The sequence below is a fragment of the Agelaius tricolor genome, unplaced genomic scaffold (genome assembly GCF_023055355.1).
Source record: "Agelaius tricolor isolate 1412-34295 unplaced genomic scaffold, bAgeTri1.0.p SCAF_7, whole genome shotgun sequence".
Lineage (NCBI taxonomy): Eukaryota > Metazoa > Chordata > Aves > Passeriformes > Icteridae > Agelaius > Agelaius tricolor.
The window spans coordinates 11371467-11395236 of NW_027269267.1; the positions used below are offsets into that span (position 1 = coordinate 11371467).

Sequence of the window (23770 nt, forward strand, 5' to 3'; positions counted from 1 at the left end):
GTGTTGCTGGCTTTTAGCTGTTCTCCACGTCAGTGTATTTCTGCGTTCCCCTGGAATACTGGGGGCTCCTTCCTGCTCTTGGGGCGTGTTTGCAGAGCAGAACTTTGTGCAAGTGCTTCCTTTCTGACTGGTCTGGGGCACAGGCATTTCTGACAAATAATGCATCTTTGGGAACATTTCTAAAGCATATTATATCTTTAAGCTGATACACCATTTTATGTTTAAAATCCACTGGTTTAAGTGGTTTTGGCTGTTGATGTTGCTTTTAATACAATCAGCAGAGAGCAAAGCACACAGTCCATGAAAATTACTGTGCTGGATTTTAAGTTATGCTTCCTGCTGGCTCACTTGACCTGCAGACCTGCCACACCATTCTATTGGGACAGAATGATGTGAGATGAACACAAGGGCTAATTAAAGGAATAGATTTTCCTCATTTGGAGGCATGAAAAAGGTTTATTATATTTCCTCTTTCTATCGCACTTCATGCAAGAGTCAAGTATGAATTATTAGAATTATAAACCTAAAAATGTCTAAGTTTGACATTTTTCTTTCAGCCCTGTAGTAACTCCACTCAGGTTTTATGCAAAAATTGTCCAATGGTAGCTTACTTGTTAATATACAGTGCACTTTTTTATTTGTGAAAATTGGTATTGTTTTTAAAGGTCATCATGATTGTTTAAAATATTTATCTCAGGTATTAATCAAATTACAGATTTTTTTATGATAGCAGATTGATTCTGTGAAAAGATTCCAGTCCCATTTTTGTCCTTGACACAATATTAAGATTTTTTGCTTTGTTATTTCCTTCAACAAAGCAGACTTTGCTTAAGGGTTTTCCCCAAGAATAGCTACAAACCCTATGGTCAGTTCTTCACCATTTAAAAGAAAGTGTATTTAAATGTTTATAGTAGAATAATGTAGTTTTTTTCTGAAATTTACTTTCCTGAAACGTGTTAAGAACATTTTACCTGTGAGTTCTCATATTATAAACTGTACATGTTCCCACTATTAGTTCTGGTAGGTATTTCCTGTACAGAGAGTCACATATCAAATATAATTCAAAGTGTAATGAACTTTTTAATATTGAATTTATAATTCTTCATTAGTTCTCATAGAAATACAAATTTTCTTTAATAATTAATTTGACTGAATTGGTGCATTTATTACATTACAAACTTATATAATGCTGGTGTTGTAAAGAGAATTTTCTAATCCCTGCAGTAAAATATCTGTTTTCTAACCATGGCATATGGCTCTCCTTTTTGCAGTATTGTGTTTTGTGTTACACTGTACTATTAAATTACCTGCATATTTTACCTCTATGCTGCTTGAAACTGTATGTATTCAACAATGTTTCATAAATATGGAAGAAAAAATTGAAATAAAAGAGTGGTAAGGACCATTTAGAGAAATTCACTGCAACATGCAGAAGAACCAGTGCAAAATTCAACCTCAGGCTGGATTTCATCTGCATTTTTGTGTGGTTTCCATTTGGAATCAGTCTAATAGGCTCTTATATTCTCATTAACAAAAATAGAGAAATTAATAAATAAATACTGAGATATGTGCACTTTCAGTGACCTACCAAAGCTTCTGATACTAATCTTGAGTAACTTACTCATGGTCCTTTAAAACCAGGGTGTAGAAGAGAGCAAAAGAGTAAAAGGAGTTGCTGCTGAGGAAAGAAAAATGCAGTATGCTAAGAACACATTTGCTCTTTTGAACACAATGTGATTTCAGGTTAAGCAAAAGCTGATTATTCTCACGTGTGTGTGTGTGTGTGTGTGTGTGTGTGTGTCTGTGTGTCTGTGTCTGTGTGTGTGTGTGTCTGTATGTCTGTGTGTCTGTGTGTCTGTGTTTTATTGCTTCTTATACACACAAGAAGCTGTTGCTGGAAATTTTGTTCTGACATTGCTATTCTGACTTGCTATTTCCTTATAGATCCACTTACAATAATTTTGTCCCGTAGACTTTCAAGAGAGAGCTGAAAACAAAAGAACCTGTTATCAGGAGTGCCCTTGAGACTGTGAGACTCTTCCTGGCTGAGCAGCCCGTGGAGGCACTGGAGAAGGTCTGCCCAGAGCCCAGAGGTAATTGAAGCAAGAGCAGGGCAGTAACACATTGCTGGGAAGATCAGTGATGATCAGAGATGATTAAATAAATCCTGCCAGCAGCTCTGAAAGCATTCCTTTTACACTCCGAGCTGAATGCCAGCGTTCAGAAACTAAGCTAAAAATATAGATGAAAGCAAGCCTTAGCAATCCCTCTGAACACTGTGGTACTAAATAGACATGAATATTTATAAGCAGATTTTGAAACTGCCTTTAAACCTTCAGGACCTGTCTATAATTATAGCCTCATTTGAGGGCTCAAAGCTGCAATTTAAGCTAAAATTCACCTTGTAGTCTCGGTACTACAGGAGATCCCAAATCCACCTAATTGCAGCAAAAGCTTCACAGTGATTAATATTTATCTATGTGCAGAAAAATTATGCTGAATCAGTTGATAAACTTCTAGCTACACCTTGCATGTTTCAAAATACCTTTATGTACTTAAATGCAGATTTTGCTGATTTTTATGGTGGCAAGATTTAAGGTTTTTAAGATACTTTAAAACAAGAATACATTAATAAAGTAAATTTCACAGGTGTCTTTGGTTATGAAGAGTTTCTTAGAGAGATTTTAACCTATCCAGATGGCAACCGTATCAGTTCTAAGATAGAATATGTCTTAAAAGCCTCTCCACTTTCACATTTAGATCTGTCACCTGAGGAGAGAGCCCAGAATGTCACCAAACTTCTGCAAAGGCAAGCAGATGAGGTCAGAACTGAGTGGGACAAGCTGAATCTCCAGTCTGCCGATTGGCAAAAGAAGATCGACGATGCTCTTGAGAGACTGCAGGGCCTTCAGGAGGCCATGGATGAGCTGGACCTGAAGCTGCGCCAGGCTGAGGCATTCAAGGGGTCCTGGCAGCCAGTGGGGGACCTGCTCATCGACTCTCTGCAGGATCACTTGGAAAAAGTCAAGGTACCTGACATGTATCAGTATTTATGAGTATAAAATAGTTCATTGCATGAATCTCCATATCTGCCATTATCTTTTAGGGTGAGAAATTGATACCTTTGTACCATAGTGATTTATATTAAAAAGTGCATATAAATAGTTTCATGATTTCAGAAGTTAAAATGCAACAGGGTCCTCATTGAGAATGTGTATTGCTGACATGGGTAATAGAAATGTGTAAAAATCCTCAGCACACTCACTGTTAACTCAGGAGATGCAAAATTGGCAGTTAAAGAAAGCAAAATAGATAGGAGAATATATGATAAAATTCTATTGAATTAATTTTTTCTATATTATATTTTCTTAAGCATGATGAATACATAGTTGTTTCTATGTAATTGTAGAGTAAAATTTATACAATTTGAAATATATAGTTTTTCATTATGATGGTATTTGATTCTGTCTTTTTTGATAAATAGGCTTCATAACTAAAGTAGTCTTAAAAAAAAGCAGCAATCCCGGAAAAATTGTCATTATTTTCTATAACTTAATGCTTATCTGCTTTTAAGGGTTGTTTCATAAAATCATTGCTTATCGAGAAACTTGGGCACACTTGTCCTCCTTCAGCATGACTGCCATGGACAGACTTGATAAATAATACAGGATTCCTTCAGCCAGAGCACAATAGAGGCAGCTGCCATTTTGATAAGAACAAAGTGCCTCTGTTCCAGTCACATAAATGGGAATCATCAGTCATTTTGAAAGAGACCTGAGCTAACTGTTATTTTCTCTAGATGAACATTAGGATCTAAGAAAGAGGAAGTAGAATGACTAATGGCAAGAAAAATATTCCTCTAAAAATCTAATGTAGTTTATTAAAATGAAAGTCCTCGAGTTGTAATCACACAGAAAGTTTAATGAGTGTCCTATGCAGATGCTGTACAAGAACAAATGAAATAGTAGCTGATGAACAGCTAGCTGCAAAATTTGTTTATCTTCATTTAAATTCATAAATGAACAGAAGAAATCTATTTATAAATTCTCAGAAAATGCTATTACAACAATGTTTTATTTTTTTTTTTAATTTTGAAGACAATATCCTGAACAGAAGCACTGAATCTCTGATATTACTGGAAAACAAAGCAAGTTGCTTAATTCTAAAGCTATGAGCAGGAGTGTTGACTCCATAATTACAGTTCTGAGTCCTGCTATGGTTTAAAAAATAAATAAATACATTCTAGATAACATAATTAATGACTTAATAATCGATTCACTTAATGGTTAAATACTTTTCCTTTGCAAATGTTTGCTAAAGCTAAATTTGTTGAAGTTACATTGCCTTCAGTTAAAAGTTGTTAGTAAAAAGTGAGGTTTTTTCTTTATTGACTATATTATCAGCCAAACATTATCCAACTGTCTCATCCTTGCTCTGGTTTTTAGGATGAACATCATGACTGATATTACAGTATGAGGGAAATCACCTAATTTCTCTCTATACATCTAAAGAAACACAATCATCTTCTGAGCAGATCTTCAAAACATTGGTCATATGCAATTGCATGTCTTACAAATCCTTCTCTTAATTAGGATCACAATAGCTTTACCAAACCTAACCTCATGAATAACTTCCTGGGGAATGTGTTTAAGTCAGTGCCATTTGTCACTGTCCTCTTTAGTTATAGATGCTGGAGCTGCTAAGGTCATGGCATAACTTTGAACTCATACTAAATAGTGGATCCTTATTGGATCAGTATTAATGTTGTAATATTATTGTTACACATGCTTCATCTGCATTAATGTACAAATTGGTGTTCATCTCTGACTGTGGACAAGAGGACAAGAGATAGTTTCACCATCTGCTCCAAAGGATGCAACCTAGACTAGAGGGTACCTAGAACCAAACTATTCTTCAGACTTCTCTGCTGTCATCTGTCATTCTCTCTTTTTTCCTCTCTCATATGAGTGGTCTTATCTGCAGGCTGAAATGTAGCTTACTTTCTTAATAACACACATTCTTTCTGTCTCCCTTCCAAGCATATCTTTCTGTCCAGAAGCCATCTGTCTTAAATTTAGTTCAAGTCCAAATGAATCTATTATTAGTCCCTTAATATCCATTGCCTGATCAGTTTGATTGTAGCTCAAGTCATATATTAGACATGGCCTATGACTTTTACTCCCCTCTGCAGCAAATTCAATGGTGCTTTCTCCTTGCAGTCACTAACAAAATGTTATTTGCATCAGCATGCCTGGAACACTTAGGGTCTCATGAGACCACCACTCAGATTTTATATTAAGCTTTTGCTGCTATGCAACTGATATGCAATCATGCCTACCTCATCCTCTTGGTATCTTATTCAAAGACTCATTCCAGGAATTGATGGTAGAACTAATTTTTCTCCCTTTCTTCCCCAAAGATTCTCCTTTGCCATGCAAAACTGTGATAATGATTATGCTAGCAGCATGCAGCAATCATTACATGTCGTGCTGATACCTCCTCACTGTTTTGTTGTCTCTCTGCAGAAATCTGCAGAGAAATACTAACAGAAATTAGTACCCATAGGAAGTTTCAGGTTTTTATACTTTTCCACTCTGGAAAATTATGTTTCTTAAATTAAAAGCCATTGTTTTGAGATGTTGTGCACAGAGTTTTGTTCCTGAGAAGCCAATTTTAATGGTGTGGTTTATTTTTAGCTAAAGACAGTTTGGCTATTCTGAACATACTCAGGAGAGCACAATGCAAAGCACTTTTTTCTGCCAGTGATATTTTAACATACCACTGGCAGGAATATAACTGCTTCAGTTTTCTGTCATACACAGCACTGTAAGGGAACAGCAGAGCCTCTACACTCCATGAGTATAACTACATCCTATTTTTTTTTTTTTACAACCTCTGTGAAACAAAACAAAACAACCAAACAAAACCAAACTCAAAAAAAAGAAAAAAACTCAACAACAAAAATAATGAAGAGTGGGCAGTAGTGTCTATGGTTTCTTTAGTTCAAAATAGAAGTGCATATCTCTAGAACACCTTCCAAATAAAGGGCTATTCCTGTAGAATCAGGTAGACTTTTTTCAATTAACTTCAGTCTGCTATAGGATAATTAGCTCTCCCACACTGTCACAAAAAGAGGGCACCTTGACTCAGTATAATGATTGATAACTGTGAAAAGCACCAACAGAATTTGGTGACATAAGTCTTGTATTTTTCTGCAAGGAATTTTCATGAAAGTCTCAGTCTTGCTGCTTAAGAACTGCTGGTTGTTCTTGCAGATTCACTTTTATAGTTATGAGTAAAGCAGTTACATAGACTTTGTGTATAGATTATGGACTTCATGTATCCTTTTAAATTCTTTTTTCAAAGCCTATTTACAATTTTAATACAATTTCTTGTTGAATTATATGCTGTTTGTTTCAGACTTTCTTCAGCTTAATTGACAGTTGAAGTCAATTGTATGTCACTGACAAATGTTCACTTAAAAATGTCAGCCTGAAATTTATTTATTTGTAAACCAAATGGAGCTTGCAGTTATTCATAAACCAGAAATGAACTGATCACTGATCTTCTCATCATCTACTCCAAAATGACTCACTGTGTGCAGGGGCTGGGGACAATCCTTTTGTCCCATCTTTCCTGTGATGAGACAAAATGAGACAAAAGTAAGACAATCGCTTCAAATAATTAGCTGAGTTTCAGTTGCGTTCATATCCAGCCATAGAAAGAAAGTAAATGGATTTGCAAAGATTGAAATTCCTTATTATTACAAGCATTTTAGTACTAAATCAGCAACCTCAATTTCAGGACACTGAATGAGGGTAGTTAGTTCATCATTGTCATCATATTTAAAGTATTATATATTTTTCTGTAGTCTGCTTAGGTACTCTTCAGCTACTGCTGTGCTGTAAAGAGTTATTTCAGCAAAGTGAACTCTTACAGTGGTGTTATGAGGGAACTCTGGTGACAGCTGCCTAATATGGAGAATCTGACAGCAGAGTTGTTGAATTTTTAATTTATGTTTTCATCCCAAAATTCTAAATGCTTGGGTAATTGCTAATTTTCTATTCTTTCAAAAAAAAAAAAATTGATTTTTATATGGAGCTATTAGGGGTCACATAGAGGGAAATTAATGAATGACAGCCAGAAGCAAGCCAATAGTTCCCATTCATCCCCTCCTACCAATGGAGATCAGTACTGGAGTACTGGAGATCAGTTTTAAATAGATCAATAGAATCTATGCAGGAACTAATTACCTGGAAGATGTATTGATAACCAGAATTTCCAGTCAGCTTGATATCCAAAGCAGTGCCATATCCTTGTTAAGCCAAATAGAGGTCAGACTGCAATGTGATGCCTATTCTCCTGTTGTTTTGCTAACATAAAATTATGCTATGCACCAAATGAGTTAGCAGAGCTCTTGCTGTCCAGTCTGTAGCACAAAATGGCATTACACATATAGCAGCTTCTGAGGTATTTTTTCATTCTCTTTCTTTACTGATAGACTTTCTACAGTATCTACACTTCTTACTTTTCTTAGTTTTAAAAACCACAAAAATGCTAAAGTGTTTTATATCCAGAGCTTTAGACTATGAACTATGATTTGATTGGTTGTTTTTAAACTGTTTGTACAATTAGAAGATGACAGCATCCACTGGTTCATTGTTGAACAGGAAACTATTTGCCTGCAGTGTAGGAGATGGAAGTGTTAATGTTTTCTTCATACTGTAACTAAAGTAATTACAGTTACAAATGGCTCTCAAGCTTACAATTTCATACAAATCATTCTGTGAAAGAATCATACAATAGTTATTTATGACATGTTCTTAAACTGCTTCAAAACGCATATACATTTTTTCAGTTTAATTTGAAGCCAGATGTTACCAGCAAGAGCTGTAATCAATCTGGGTTAAGATGTTCTATTTCCTTAAGTGAGTCTCCTAATAAGTTCTGTGCTGGACTCTGGGAATTTTAAAACTATTATATACAGAATAACCATTTCCTACTAATGAATTTTCCAGCTTTCCAAAACCCAAAAATCAGTTCCTAAGAAAATTAGAAATGATCTTTCTAAACAGGTTTTGTATTAGTAAAATATTTGTAATTTAGAGATTGTTGTAAGATGCTATGAAAGGAGGAGATTATCTCATGGCATAATAGAGAACCTTTAGATTTTAAAAATAAATATGGTCAATAAAACCAGAGTTTACAAAATATCAACTCTTCATCAACTGTTTTACTGCTAATATAAACTAAAACAACATTAGAGTACATAAGAGAATAATAAAATCCTTTTTAAAATAAACCAAAACCATACTGAAACTCACTGAAACACTTTGACATCCTACAGATGTCCTGGTGATATGTAATATTCCTGTGAATTTAAATATTTGTGGAGTTTGCTATAATGAAAGAAATACTTGAAGTCTGTTCAGTTTGTTAATGGGTCAACTTTTAAGATGCTTTTATACATCAAAGACACTTCAGCTAACCACATTACTGAATTGGTGACAGCCTGGTATGTTGTTTTTCCCATTTTTTAAATGTATTTTTATACAAGAGAGAATTTAGCAGGGTTTTTTGGTTGTCACTATTGAGGGCAAGTTTAATTTGCTAAGGCTTTTCTTAAATATGAAATTGAGTTAAAAACCATGAACTGTTTTGTCATGTAGTTGTACCAGATTTTAGCTCTGGTATGTTTTTTACTTGTAGGAGATGAAAGTTACTCAGTTGTGTCCTGTGGTCTCTCAATCTTATTTAAACAGCTTATGAATCAATTTATTTTCTTATACAAAAAGAAATATGTTCAAAAGTGGTTGTTTAGTATATAATAATCAGGCAGTTTTACTGATACAAATTTAATTTAAAAGTATAATCTGCCTTATGTTCTTTCTATGTAATCAGTCAGATAAGATTGGAGAGTTCTTTATGGCAATAGCCTAAAACTAAATCCATTTTAAATACCTGAAGCAAACAATCATTCCCTCTGCTGACTTCTTTTGCAATAAGTTATATATTTCTTATGTCAGGTTTAGATGCTACCACTGTATCTATAGTTTTTACAGAGACCAGATGACATAGGTCTTTTGACTATATCAAGCTACCTGTTTTAAGGAAGAATGAAAAATCATGTTTTACATAGGAATAATAAGAATGATGATGAGCAGGCAGAGAAGTTAAATCCTTGTCTTTTAAAATGACAACTGCTCTTCAACGTATTACTTATTGGGAATCAGTAGCATAATTGTGATATAGAAAAAGCAGCATTGCCCTGCTAACAAAGAAGAAACAAAAATGAGTTTTCTTTAATTAACTTTCTGAGGAATCACAGCTAGTGAAAGGAGCAGCTACTTGTAAACCACTTCACAAAGAACAAGCACATGGAAAAGAACTGTACCAATTTAACCCAATTTCTATCAGATTTGTGTTAACTGTATTAGCACCATTATTAATAGAGCATATTAACTATTTTCACTTTTATTACATATGTTTGGGCTAAAAAATACTGATAGCTTTTCCCTGACAACTAGTGCAGGAAAATTCTTGAGCTCTAAAAAGGGTGACCATTCAAGGTGGAAATCTTTTCTACCTCCAACCCAGTTTGGTAGAAGATGCTATTATTAGATCAACATATTTCATTTAGTGCCAAATTTTTCCTTGTATGAATTCACACTGCTGATTTCAGTGGGAGTTCAGCATGCACATCTGCAGGCAGATTTTGACTTTTTAAGTATTGGCAATCTCTGATCTTGGTTTCTGATACCCTGCTGAGAGAACTGACTAATACTTGTATAAAGACTTGTCTGCCGTTTTCTGCCTCTGAAGTTCAGAATTGAGGTCAGACCAGAACATTTTTAAGAGATTTCTCTTTATCAGTTTATCAGAGGGAAGAATGAGACTTGAGCTTTTAGAAGGAGAATGAAACATTAATTTTTAAGTACCTAAGTGGCATGGTTATAGCAGGGACTCTGACATTTAGCATTGCTTTTTGTTTCAAGTTTGCCATATAAATGCAGCATGCATAGATATTAGTCTGATGGTGAAGTATTAACATTCCAAGACATGACATTAAATCAAAGATGCTCTTGAACTGTTTTGGTTCTGCTCAAAAGCCTTCTTTTTCTTATGACCTGGAAATGTAAATATTTAGCCAAGAGGGAAAAAAAGTTCAATGCAAGCAACACATTTCTTACTATGGACCATTTTCTTCAGGCTTTCCTAAGTGAGTGCAGCACAGGGAGCTGTGTGGCTAAAGGGAGCAAAATTCTATCTAAGGAGTATTTATAACATAACTCTGATCTCCTATATATAGTCTGCTACTGAAATCTCCAATGCAAGGAAAAAGGACATACCAGAAATTATTATATAACCAGAGACATGGACATTCACTGAGACAGGAGAGGAGGGAAAAGGGAAGAGTACCAGAAATTAATTTTAATGTTGTTTGTTTCTGTGATGAGGCAATTTCTTCCATGAAAAAATCTGTCAGTACTGTGTTTCTAATGAAATCTTTTCTTAAAACATTGACAAAATAAATTCTTGGGAACAATCAAGTGTGTAGATTCTCTAATGATATTGTTTCTATGACATGGAAAAATCAATGAGCAAAGTAAAATCAATTTATCAAGCTCCTGTGCTGGTACCCAGTAATTATCTAGGGACTGTTTGATGTAGGGAGTGCAATGAATTTTAGATTGCCTGGAATGTTTATCAGGGAACCAATGAGTTACACATTTCTCATTTTCATCTTTATAAATTTAAGACCTCATTTTTTGGCAAAGGTTAACCCATAATAAAACTTTATAATTGCTACTTATCACTTTTATAGTGCTTCTCATGTTCCAGATAGTATGAGTTAATTTTCTCATCTTCTTTCTGAGACTGCAATAGAAGTATTATCTTCAGTTTACAAATAGGGCAATTGAATCAGTGACTCTAATTTGTCCAGACAGCAATGCCACTCAAATTACGCTTATTCTCTTTAAATTTTACCTGAAAATTGTTTTATTTTAGTTAGGTTCAATTGTTCATTGGAGTAAGAATGATAGTTTTCATCAGTCACAGCAGAAGCCACTGTTGCCCATTTCCCAGAGCCACAGCCTTCTCCCCCTAAAGATGTGGAAGTGTTCAAGGCCAGGCTGGATGGAGCTCTGAGCAACCTGGTCTAGTGAAAGGTTCCCAGTCCATGGCAGAAGTGTTGGAAATAGATGATCTTAAAGGTCCCTTCTGACCCAAGCCATTCTGTGATCCTGTGTTGACCTGGAGTTTCACCCATGCCCACTCCACGCACATCGTACAGAGGAGATGGAAATTTCAATCTTAATTCAAGAGCTGGAACACAGAGCTTTCAAAAAAAAGCTGCAGGTCCATCTGACCATGAATATCTGCAGATATTTGAGACTGACTGGACTGTAATAACTTCTTTTGGCCTTAAGCTCTTTGAAAGACCTTATTCGCTTTACTAGAGGTAGTAATTAACAACTTTATGAGGCTAAACATTATGAAATACCTACATGGTAAGCTTAAAGACATGACAGAAGAAAGCAGAGATTTCTTTTAAGATCTCTCTTAGCTTTTTGTTAGAAAACATGAGGAATTCCTGAAGCTTGTTGTTGGAATTGTTTAATATTGGTCAAGTGTCAAAAAACTATCTGTGTTTAGTCTCTAAGCTAAGCTTTTGTATGTGTGCATATTTTTCCTCCTGAGCTACAGCATCTGCCTGCTGATATCTGGAAGCTTGAGGTGTTTTGTTATGTTATGATACAGGTGTTGCAATCTTTCTGGTTTAAAGAAAGATAAAGAAAGATCTGCTTTCCTTTTTTTTTTTTGTCAGTGCACTGGTTTTAAAACCCAGTTGGAAAATAAACCCCACTGAAACTGTTCCCTTCCCCCTCACCCTCCTCTCCATAAGAGGGAGACAAAAACAGAGATTCTGAATTAAGGCGAATTTACTGGAAAAGCAGCAATGAAATAAGAAAAACTAACAGGAACAGCAACAGCATTAATAGCAAAAATATACAAAAACTGTGTGATTTGCATACAAAAAAGGATATTCACTGTCCAAGGCCATGCCTGGCCACCGAGATAAAAGGCAAAAATGGCCTCCATGGTGCCCTTTTTCCCCACTCCAGCCAACACCCCAGGTTTCCTCCAGGGGTGAGGATCCCTATTTCCAGCCCTCAGCAATGACATGGAAGGTGTGGAGCATGGAATAGAACCTGGGCTCACCCATGAGGCCAGCAGCTCCATCCTGTGCACGAGCCCCAGCCCAGCCCTTGCCTGACCCTTCCCTGCTCTCTCTCTTAACCACAGTGAGAAAACCAACTCTGTCCAGGCCAAAACTGGGAGAGTCAGTGAAATAGTGCATTGTCTTTAAAATGCCATGCTGCTTTGCAGAACAATAGAGATTTGCTTTGTAGCAGCTATTTTCTGAGCACAAGGAGTTGCTATAACCTGAAAGAGCTTTTGGTTGGTGAACACGGGTTATTATTCAACCTTTTCTGTTTGTATATCTAACATACATTTTGTACAAATTAACTAATAGCAATAGATACTGTGTTATTAATGATTTAAAAACAATTTCACTGAGTCTACAACCTAAGCATATAAACTTTGCAAGTGCTTTTTGCTTTAATAGTGCTGACTGAAACCATACTAAAGGGAAACTTGGGAAACTTTCCTTTGCAAAATTTCTTTTATGTTTCTTTTATGACCTTGGTGTAGTCATTGTTAGACTTTCAGATCACACTTTGAAATCCTTCTAGTTATTTACAGTTCTGAGGTGCTTCATCTCTTCTTGCAAAGTAACTGAGTAATTGACTTTGATTATATGGAAAAATTGGTGTGGAGCTGTTTATAACACTTCAGCAGTCATGGGCTCTGCCATGACATGGTTAGAGTTGTTCTTGTAGAGTGAATTACAGTCTAAATTTGCTTATTTACTTTTCCCCCTCCATGGATGAGAACACAATTTCAGAATAAATGACAAGGCAGTAGCATAGCTTCTATTTGTTCAGAAATCATAAAACTGTATATCAGCTGTTGATTTAAAATAAATAAATAGATCAAAAATTATAGTAATCTAGTAATCTGTGTTTCAGGATAAGTGCATCTATTTATTAGTATGCTTCTGTTCATTAAATTAGACATCCTAGTAAATAAATATTTTCTACTAGATATAACATTTCTACAAATTATAGCTTTTTCCCTCGAGAGTTCAGAAAAGAAGAAAATTAATACCTGGCATTAGTTCATTTTTCATTTCATCTATTCAAATTTTAATAACCTTATTTTTAAAGAAATACTGAGTTACTCTTCCAAATCGCAGGAAATAACTTTTGAAAAATGTAATGTTTTACTGATTTAGAAATATAGAATTCAAAATGGGAGAGAACTTAAAGGGAATTTGATTTTCTTCCTCCCTTGATGTTTTTTGTTTGAACTATTTTTATCCCAGAAGAGGATTTATATTCTACTGTAGTGCACTCTTGCTTGGTCATTTCTGAGTTTATAAAAATATATAGGATGGAAAATTAAATCAGCTGAAATCCATTTTGTCTCAACACCGCCTGTCCCCAGGAGCACTAAAATCAAATAAAAATACAGGGTGAGTTTAAAAGCAAGCTAAGTGTAGCACATTGAGCTGGAGGCCGAAAAACCCAGGTTTCAATGAGATTTGAATCAGACTACACCAAACCCCTTAAAGAAGAAACAAATAATTTAAAAAAAAAAGATGGACACTGTTAAACTGTCCTGGGACAGTTCAACGTTGTGTGGTTTTAAATATAAAATGAGAATTGCTCTGGCCCATGAATACTTCTCCACTTGGTCACCAAGTGAGCTGAGGAGGAGAATCCTCAGTGCTGGGAACCTGCTGTGGCAGGTGTAGGGCAAGCATTCACCTTACTGTGCACAAGGATCCTGCTCTGATTTAGCTGCAGCTGCTGCTTGTGTAAAACCTTCCCACAGCAGAAATTCATCTGACACAGGGGAACTTTTCTCCCTAAGTCATTTCATATTTTCTTCACAGTGCCAGATGTTCTTTTCTGTCTCTTTCACTGGTTGTGAGAATTGAGGTTTAACATAAGCCAGTGCTAGCAGGAGACTCTTCTATATGAGGGAATTCTTCATGAAAATGTCAGGCTGGCATGAGGCCACAGCCTTGTGTAAGTGCTGCTCACAGAGCAGGGAAACAGACTCTGTCTGTAGGCACAGTTGGCCTTTTCCTGAAATCTGCTTCACACTAAGTGTGAGAAATACCCATGATGGAACGTGTAAGGGCATGATCATGCTCGTAATTCTGGTCATACCCAAGTCCTAATGGGATGCAGTCACGAGTGCAGGATGAGTTGGCAGATGTTATTGAAAGGCCATTATCGATTGTCTTCAAGAGTCACAACAACTGGGAAAAATTCTTGCATCCTGGAAGACAGCAAGTGTCACTCTCACCTTCAAGTAGTACAGGACAAAAGGACTCAGGGACTTACAGGTTATTGAGCCTCACCCAAATCTCTGGGAATGTGATGGAACAGCTAATCTTTTAAACCATCTTCAGGCATATGAAAGACTAGAAAGTTGTATTGGAGGGAAGTCACATGTGAGATGGCTGATCATCACAGTGGTTGATCCTGAATCAATATCATTTAATATTTGCATTAATGAAATGGTCCCTGGGGGAGAGAGCTCACCTTCAGTAATTACCCACTTGATACAAAAGTGGGAAGAACAGCCATTACACCAGATGGTTGTGCTGTCACTCACACAGACCCTGACGGCATGGAGAATTACACTGAGGGATCTCATGAAGTTCAACAAGGAGAAATGCCAAGTCCTGTGTCCTGGGAGGAATGACCCCAGGTAGCCATGCACACTCAAAAACAATTGTCCAGAAAGCAATTCTGAGGAGAAGGGCCTTGGGGTACAGGTAGACAAGGAGCTGACAGGAACACTCTTAAAATCCAGTTATTACAATTACAAGGGAGATGCCTCTGCCTGAATTAAGGTGCAAACAAGACCATATGCTGAAGTCGATATTATGGATTTTATTTAACAGTAAAATGTGAGGTAAAGAGATAGAAAGAAATAGAAAAGGATTGAGGGGGGAAGAGGGAGGGGGGAAAGACAGTGAGAGAGAGAAAGAGATCAGATGGAATGATAGTCACCACCCATGGATCCAGCAGTATCCCACTGATCCTTTTCACCCTGGGCTTCTCAGTGGTGGGGGTTCCAAGGTTACTCAAAACTTCTCACCGTTTATACACTTCAGCAAAAAAAAATGAATCAATGCTCATTGGGTACATAGTTCTCTCATTCAGTTGGTTAAATGATTCCCTGACTTCCAATGCTAATTAGTCCCATTTTGTTCTTTCTCTTCGTTTGAGTCAGTGGCCTCCTATCTTCAGTCAGCAGGCTATGGTTCTTCCCTCACCAGACCCAGCCACAGCCAGCTTCCAGCACAGCTGCTGAGCTGGCATTCCCACAGACTCCTGGCAATGAAACATCCTTCTCCCCAGCCTCACTTACCTTTCCTTAGACCTGAGATGATTGGACATTGGTACCATGTTTATATTATCACAAGTCCCTGTCAGGTGGGTTAACTCACTGTCCAAATTTCAGGAATACAGGAGGCATATTTGGGATGGGATGGGCTTTGGTCACAGATAACCAGTTGCTTCTTTGCATGCTTTGCTACAGTGGCAAAGTCCTTCAGTGATCTTAAGAGCATTTGACCAAATTGTGATCTTTAAGTCTCTTACACAGACCCTCATGGCAAAGAAGGCTGACAGCACCCTGGGGTGCATTAGGCAGAACATTGCCATCAGGTTGAGGCAGGTGGTCCTTCCTCTCTGCTCAGCCTTGGTCCACCTGGAGGGCTGGGTCCAGTTTTGGGCTCCAGGGTATGAGAAAGGTATGGATTTCACTGGAACAGGTCCAGAGCAGGACCACAAAAAAGGTCACAGGACTGAAGCACTTTCCTGTGAGGAGAGGCTGAGAGAGCTGGGACAGCTCAGCCTCGAGACTCAAGGCAGCTCAGTATTTTATCAGTGTGTATAAATTCCTGATGAGAGAGAATGAAGAGAAAGCTGGACCTTTCTTAGTACTGCCCACTGACAAGAGACAATGGGCACAAATTAAAACCCATCAAGTTCCACCTGAATATGAGGAGAGACACCTGTGGCTGTTCAAACACTGGCACAGGTTGCCCAGAGAACTGGTGGAGTCTTGATCACTGGAGATATTTGAAACCTGACTGGACATGGTCCTGGGCAACTGGCCCTGCTCTGAGCAGAGGATGATCTCAAGAGTTGCCTTCCAGCTTCAGCCAATATGATGACAGTTTAGAGTTTTGTGAGAATGAAAACATTTTTTAATGCATGCCTTTGCAATGATTTTCAGTAGACGTACAAAATAATTTAGAAACCATTATGCATTTAAAAACTAATAACAATAAGATATTTGTGTTCTTGCCTTCAGTTTTTGTACATGTCCAAGCTTGCACGGTCTTAAAAAGTTTAAGAAGTGCAAAACATTTAATTTCTAAATATAGTTGCTACAATATTTAGTCCTGTATAAAGAAAAGATATGAACTGTCTAAATAGTAAATACCATTGCTGGAAAACTAGAGATGATTTTCAAATTATTTGATTTTTTTTCCTTCCTTTATAAAAAGCTAAGAAAAATGTTTTAAATTCTTCATGTTTAGGCTTGTAAAAATGAACATTGGTGGAACAGGATACTATCTACTGATAGTATACTGAGATCTTGCATTTACTGTCTCTGGGGGAAACTAACTTCAGGATCAATTTTAATTTTCAATGTTATGCTCTAAGCATAAACATAGTGTTCAAATCAAAGGCTGGTGTTGCTATAATTGCCAGTCCATAAAATTTGAGAAATAAAAATCTGGAGATGATGCCAAATTGCCTCTAACATCTTATACAGGCATCGTGCCAGTTCCATCCATAACCAAATAGATAGAGACTCATTTCCAGAAGCTGGCACTGAACATTTAAATCATTTGATGCATTGGTGAAATGAACTTTAAAGTCTCTTTTAACTCCTGTTTGCAACAAGAGAAGGGTACTGCAGTCTATGCTCAATGAAGTTCATGGTCCCTCTGCCCATGAGTATGGGAAATACTAAAGAGTCTTGATTTTTCACTAGTGTGCTCAGATTGACTCAGGAAAATATAGTGGGAAAAATATCACACAATAATACTGACTAATTGTCCATAAGTGGTCTCACACAGATTTTTTTAAACTTGTTTACAAGTCTAAGTGTTGTTAAGGAACACAAAGGACAGAATAACACCCAAAATGGGTCTGCCGCCAGCTATTTTTCACACCAGAAATGTTGCAGGTAAGTAGGAGCCAATAGGAATCCTGACTATTTTAAATTGTAATTGTAAAGCTTAATAGCTTAAGTTTCTTATTTAACAATTGCATACCAATTGCAAATAAATAATTATTAGATACTGTCTGTTTATTAAATACAACGTTTAAGACATATAGCTAAACTCAGTCTCAGTACTACTGAGGTGTGCATATGACTTTGTATGTGCATGCTGTTATTTTCCTTTGTCAGTGTGGCAAATGCTAAGCAGCAATGATTTCATACTCAATAAAGCTGCATAAATGCTACTTGTTCTGACAAGACACTGTTGTGGACTACATGTAAACATACATGGTAGGTGTTTGGATCAGTAGGAATAAGGACAGCAAATGTAGAAAAGCATTTTTTATGATCCATTGGCATTTTTCAATAGCAGACAATGAAGAAAAAAACATCCTCATTTTAGTCTTTCTCTGTGCACAAGGAATACTTGATGTTCTGGGAATATGCTTCCTTTTCAGGGTGTATTTTCCAAATGGTTTAATGGGCTTTAGTCACCCTATTTCATTAATATCAGTGAGCTGGAAGTTACAGGCACTCGATTGAATTTTGATGGGACTCCTGAACTCTGTGTTTGGCTTGTCAGCCAGCAGTTGAGCATGTGGCTGAGGGAGAAGGGGTTAAGAAATAGAAAATATGTATTGTAGAGTCAGTGTTCCTTTCTGAACTTTATGATGAATTCAGCAACAAAAACTCCATGAAGCTAGAAAAACATTTAATATTGAATATATTTATTATAAATATATACTATATGTTTATAGATGTATGTTTATATACAAGTATATATAAATGTATTATATACATATATATATAAGTATGTACAATTCGCATAAAATACATAATGCTCATATTGAAATAAGCTTGTTTTCTTTTTTTTACTCTTCTACTTGAATGATTAGTGAATATTCTTTGAGTTTTTATTCTATATTTTTACAGAACCAATTTTTATTCTATATTTTATAGAACCTATTTATGAATCCTAAAAGAAAAAGCAAACCTTTTCATGGCATTGAAAAAAACCCCTCCCCCTTTGGTGAATCTTTAAATAAAAAGAAGTATATTTTTTTTTTCTCTCTCTCTTCTGAACATTGGGCAGCCTTCCAAAGCAGAAACAGTCTGTGTTAGGGTTCCTTAAATAAAAGATAGGATAAAACAAGCCACATGGCATGTGAAGTGTGGAAGAAAAGACATCTGGAAAAAAAACCCTAAGCATTACAGTTTCATAAATGGAGTTGGTATTCTCTGGAAAGAGGTGAGGGCTACTTGGTAGTTTTTACTACTTTGGAATAGGAAACCCAAAGTACAAACAAATTTAATGAAAAATATGCAGAAAATGACTTGCAAATAATTTTGGGAGGCTTATCCTGTGTCTTCTGAAATACCTTAGAAACAGATCTGTAATTACAGGCACTAGCCTGAAATCCTATTGGAATTGCAGTTCCAGCACTAAATAGAAAATACATAAGAAAATCCAAGAGGATAACCAGTAGGGAAAAGATTTGGCTTGGTGCTGAGCACTGCAAGTTCAAAACATTGCTATCATAATAGGGATCACTATGAACTAAAGGTCAGCAACTCTGCAAGGACAAAAATAACCCAAAAAATCCACTACAGCAGTGTTCAGTTTTCAGAAAGAAAGCTGCACACAAATGAGGAAGCCAAAAAGGAACCAAAAGGAAAAAGTGTGTGAAGGCAGCAGAGAGGCACTGCATCCTGAGAACCCATCCACACCATCCAAATGGATTCAGAATGACCTGGAAAGATGGGGAGGCTAAAGAAAATAATAAGGAAACCTATTTGAAGCAAAAATACAAAGAACAAATTGTCTTGATTAAGATCATTAAATCATCAGAGCCAGATGGCTGTTTGGTCAAGTGTTCTAATGGAAGTGTAAAATAGCTGTATCTATTAACAGCATTTTCTTATTTAAAATCAGGGGGGTTGAATGAGGAGTGATGAGGGACACACATGGTGATAAATTTCAAATAGTGCATGTAGTCAGGCCTGTTGACCTACAGACAAGGAAATCTGGGAAAAGATATTCTGTAGAAGAGAGAACAGGTTTGTAAAAGTAGATGTGCCTTACATCTCCAACTGTGCCTTTAAGGAAACATGGGCACAATATTTAAGGGGCTATAGGTATTTGCCAGTCCCCAGGAATTTTAAGGATGTCTTCCAGCAAAGAAACTAAGTTGCACTGAGAGAACATGAAAGGTCTTCTGGTGGATAAATAGACAATTACTGGGAAACAAAGAGCACAGATCAGTTTTGCTAAAGAGGAAGATGATGTGCTCCAGAAGGTCTACTCTGTCCAGCATGTACATAAATGAACTGGAAAATAAAATTATTAATACAGAGGCACATCTTGATGATACAAACCTATTCAAAGTATTTAAGGTTATGACAGACTCTAAGCAGCTATGGAAAGCCTTGACAGTACTGACTGCCAGCAAAGTGATGGCAGATGAAATCAAATGCTGATAAATCTCAAGCAAACGAAAGAAAAAGTTATCCCAATTTTCTGTGTAGTAATGATCTCTTTAGACCTTTCAAATATTCCTTTAGCACCCATAACAGAATCATAACAGAATCATAACATCTTGGAATCATAACAGAAGTCTCCGAAAACATCACATCAATACTCAGCACTGTCCAGAAACCCAAATGAAATGTGAAGAATTACTCAAAATTATTGAAAAAGCAGAAAATATCATGATGCCACAGTGTAAGTCCCTGTTGTATCTATAACATGTATATAGTAGGAAGTGTTAGGGATCCCAAATCTCAAAACTATTATAACAGACTAGGTGAAAGGTGTCCAAGGACACAATGAGTGGTCTTGGAGTGGGCTTTTTCTTTTTTTTTTTTTGTATTTTTTTTCAAATAGCTGTCTGTATGTGAGTTACTTGCCTAGGCTCCCTATATTGTCAATTAAAATCTGCTCATTTCTGTTGTTGCAATTCAGAATGTGATTCTTGTCATCCTATAGTAAAACCTTACATTATGTTCAACTCAAGAAGATGGATTTGATTTGATTAGCTGTAGATATAAAGGAACCATGTAAATATAAAGGCAAATCAGATGTACATACCTTATAGATACCCACATTTAATCAAATATATCTCCATCTTTGCATCTTAAGCAAAAGGAAGGAAAAAAGCATGATGTAGGTCTTGCACATCCTGACATAGCACAAAGTCCACTAGGAATGGTTGATCTATGTCTCTTATGAGCTAAGATTTAGGTCACAAGTGTGTGACAGAAACAGGTTGAGAAAACCCCAAAACCCTAACCTAAATGTTAAATTTACCAGAGGATATTTTTGATCATAAAACCCTGTGTTAGTCCAAAAATCAAGTATGAAATTCTTTGGAAAAGATTCCATCAAGATCTGTTTGACATAAAAATACAGCTTCTGGCTCCATAATCTCTGAGACTCGAGTTGCTGAGCTGGAAGAGTGCAAGGGACAGGGAAGCTGGTGCCTTCCCTTGCTTCCTTCCTTAAGGAATTGTGTTGGCTAATATCAGACAAGGGACTGGGCAAGATGAGCTCATCATCTGACTGATTATGGCCACTGTGTGCTCTCCAGAGTTTTAGTATTTGTCTGGTTAGGATGCCTGTGGTATGTGTCTTCTGGAGTCCTTGATCATTTTCCAAGACATTTTGAAATATTTTCTAACAAGACTGTACGGATCATTTAAAATCCAATCTACCACCTACAGTATCACAAAGCATTGAAATTCTGTCTTGCATGAGGACAGTTATAATGAACATAATTTGGGGCTGGTTGTCCTATCACTGTTCATACTGTGAACTCTCTTTGCACTCTGAGCAATTTAATGGGTACATCTCCTCATGATAGTAATACACTACTACTCACCATGTATTTTGGTTTTTAAATTACCAGCAATATAATTCTTTAATTTTGCTCAATATAAACCTGTTATATGTTTAGTGCTTGTTATGCAGAAGGAAAAGAAAAATAGAAAAAATCAACCAGTCTTGTAGTATACAAAATTATTATTAGAAATATAAATATTTCTGTAACACATTTCCAGTAAAAATTCTAAATTTCTGCTTCTACAGATGCTTAGCTCTAGAATCATGTAGGCTGACTGATGGACTGGATGTCTGTGACAAACTATTGCTAAAAGAAGGCTTACAGTTGCTGACTCCTTAATACTTCAAAGTCACATTCCAAATCTTTCTGTGGTTATTTTTCTCTTTTCTGTCTACAGTTTTCTAATTGTAAGCTTATTGGCATTAATAAGATAGCTGTTCATTGACTAGCATTCCTTTTTTTGTTCTTGCTGTTTGTCATGTTTGGATTTGCCGAGGTAATAATAACACTAGCAAAAATTCAGACTTAGCAATAATAGAATACAGAATATTGAATTTAAACGCAAAAGCTGTGGTATTTTGTGCATTGGAATATTATTATCACATTGCAGAAATCATTATCCTTGCAGCACCAAAAAATTAATTAGGGTATTGATTGAAGAGAAGGCAGAAGATGAGTTTTCTTCTTTACTTCCATGTCTATTTCATTGCTTTCAGTGTGGGTTGCTTCTGTGCCATAGCCTTTTTAGTCTATAATATAACTTACAGTCAAAAAACATGCTGACTAATTATGAAATATTTTCTATTTCATTTTAATTTAGGTATAATGGCTGTGTGATTTAGCTAATAATTAATGTCAGTGTTCAAGTGTGACCAGTACTTTCAAGTCCAAAATACAGAGGCAAATAATTGCTCTGAAATCAGCCAGATACTTTATATGTTTAAAAACAAGTGCCTGATAAGGCCTGTGTGCTTTGCCTAAGCAGTGATGTTTTTCAATCAGAAAGGTGACCCTAATCCCATACAAATAATAGAAAATTAACTTGATTTAGTACAGGAACTGCATTAAAGTGCATTGTAGTGTAGGAACTGATCTTTGCATCTATTGATTGGCATTTATTCTGTCAGTGTTTTTGTATTTTATATATATATATATTGTGTGTGTATTTAATTTTTATTATATATTTTCTGTTATATCTAAATATATATGCATGTATATCTATATTTTATGCAAAGTGGTCATTGGTGACACTAGATTAGGGGTGTTCTTTCATCTTGGAAACAAAGCAACACAGGAGGAACTGAGTTGGTCATTCTAAATGTAAACCACAGAGTCATGACCAGGCACCTTGGGCCATGATAGCAGATCACAGAAAAAAAGCAGTAAAACAACCATTTGTAAGTGAAGTGCTCAGACAGAGGTGTGTATATTTCTTCAGCCTTTGAGGCCTTTACTTTACAACAACAAACGTCTACTTTTACAGCATGTTGTTTGTTCTCTGAACTCACTTGCTAACTAAAAAGTTCAGGGTAAGCACATATATAACTCTCTAGGGTAAAACCAAACGTGAGCTGTCTTCTTTTTCTTTGTATTTCAGACCTTGCTCAGCACTATACCATAAATCTGTTCTCACCAGCAATGTCAGTTCTCCTCCAGTGGTATAAAACTGGTGAAATGGGGAAGTCAACTGTTATGTCATGAACTTGATGTATGCATCTTCTCTCACATCGTGGCATTTGCATATTTCTCTGCACTTCCTTTACAAAATACACATCCCTTCTGATGGTGTATTTTAAAGATTGATCATTAGAGTCATTCACTGTATGAGTACCACTTAAGTCAGTCTAACTCCTTATGTTGCAGGGTAATTTAACATGATTGATGGAAGTCAAGTCTGGTTTTAAAAGATGTTTGAGCAACAATTTTTCAATGATTTTTACCTTTAGTGCTCTTCATGGCATTCTAATGTCTATGAATGTCTTCATATTATTTACTCTTAAGGTTCACTGAAATACTGGATAGGCTTTTTTTTAACCTTATTTTGCATCATGTGTTGATGAAAAGATTACTAGGCAATAATTTCAGGTTATTTGATGAACTAAAACGAGATGCAGACCACATGTGGTTTATATTAAAAATGCTGAGAGAAAGGAGCTATAGAGCAGACTAATCTTGCAAGTAAATTATTCTACCTTTGTGTGCAGACATCATATGGCAATAAAACATGATCCTGAGAATGACAGAATTTGTCCCTTAGAAATGACTCATTGTTACATTTTGATATATTTTATCACATTAAAAATTCATAAATATCTCCTTAAAAAAAAAAAAATATGGAGCAGTGAAAGATCTACACAGAGATTCCTCTCTTTGATAAAGTCATGGTGCCCTGAATTTATCTGAATGTACATCGTGGAGACATCCTCCTCAGGTTGTTGATTTTAAAAAGAAGTTTGTAACTGGCAGATTCTGGTTTTCACATACATTACTGAAATTTCTAGCTAAACTGCTTTTAGGCATAGTTTTAAAGGCTATCTTAA

General features: G+C 36.1%; 1 protein-coding gene across 13 annotated transcripts in view; it reads left to right on the forward strand.

Annotated features, from left to right (window-relative positions):
* DMD (dystrophin) overlaps positions 1 to 23770 on the forward strand; it is a 1148686-nt gene that overhangs the window by 959970 nt on the left and 164946 nt on the right. For all 13 annotated transcript variants that reach the window (XM_071430346.1, XM_071430344.1, XM_071430345.1 and 10 more), the window contains 2 exons: positions 1973 to 2093; positions 2761 to 3029. In XM_071430346.1, the coding sequence (XP_071286447.1) occupies positions 1973 to 2093; positions 2761 to 3029 (390 nt within the window). The remainder of the gene's footprint in view (positions 1 to 1972; positions 2094 to 2760; positions 3030 to 23770) is intronic.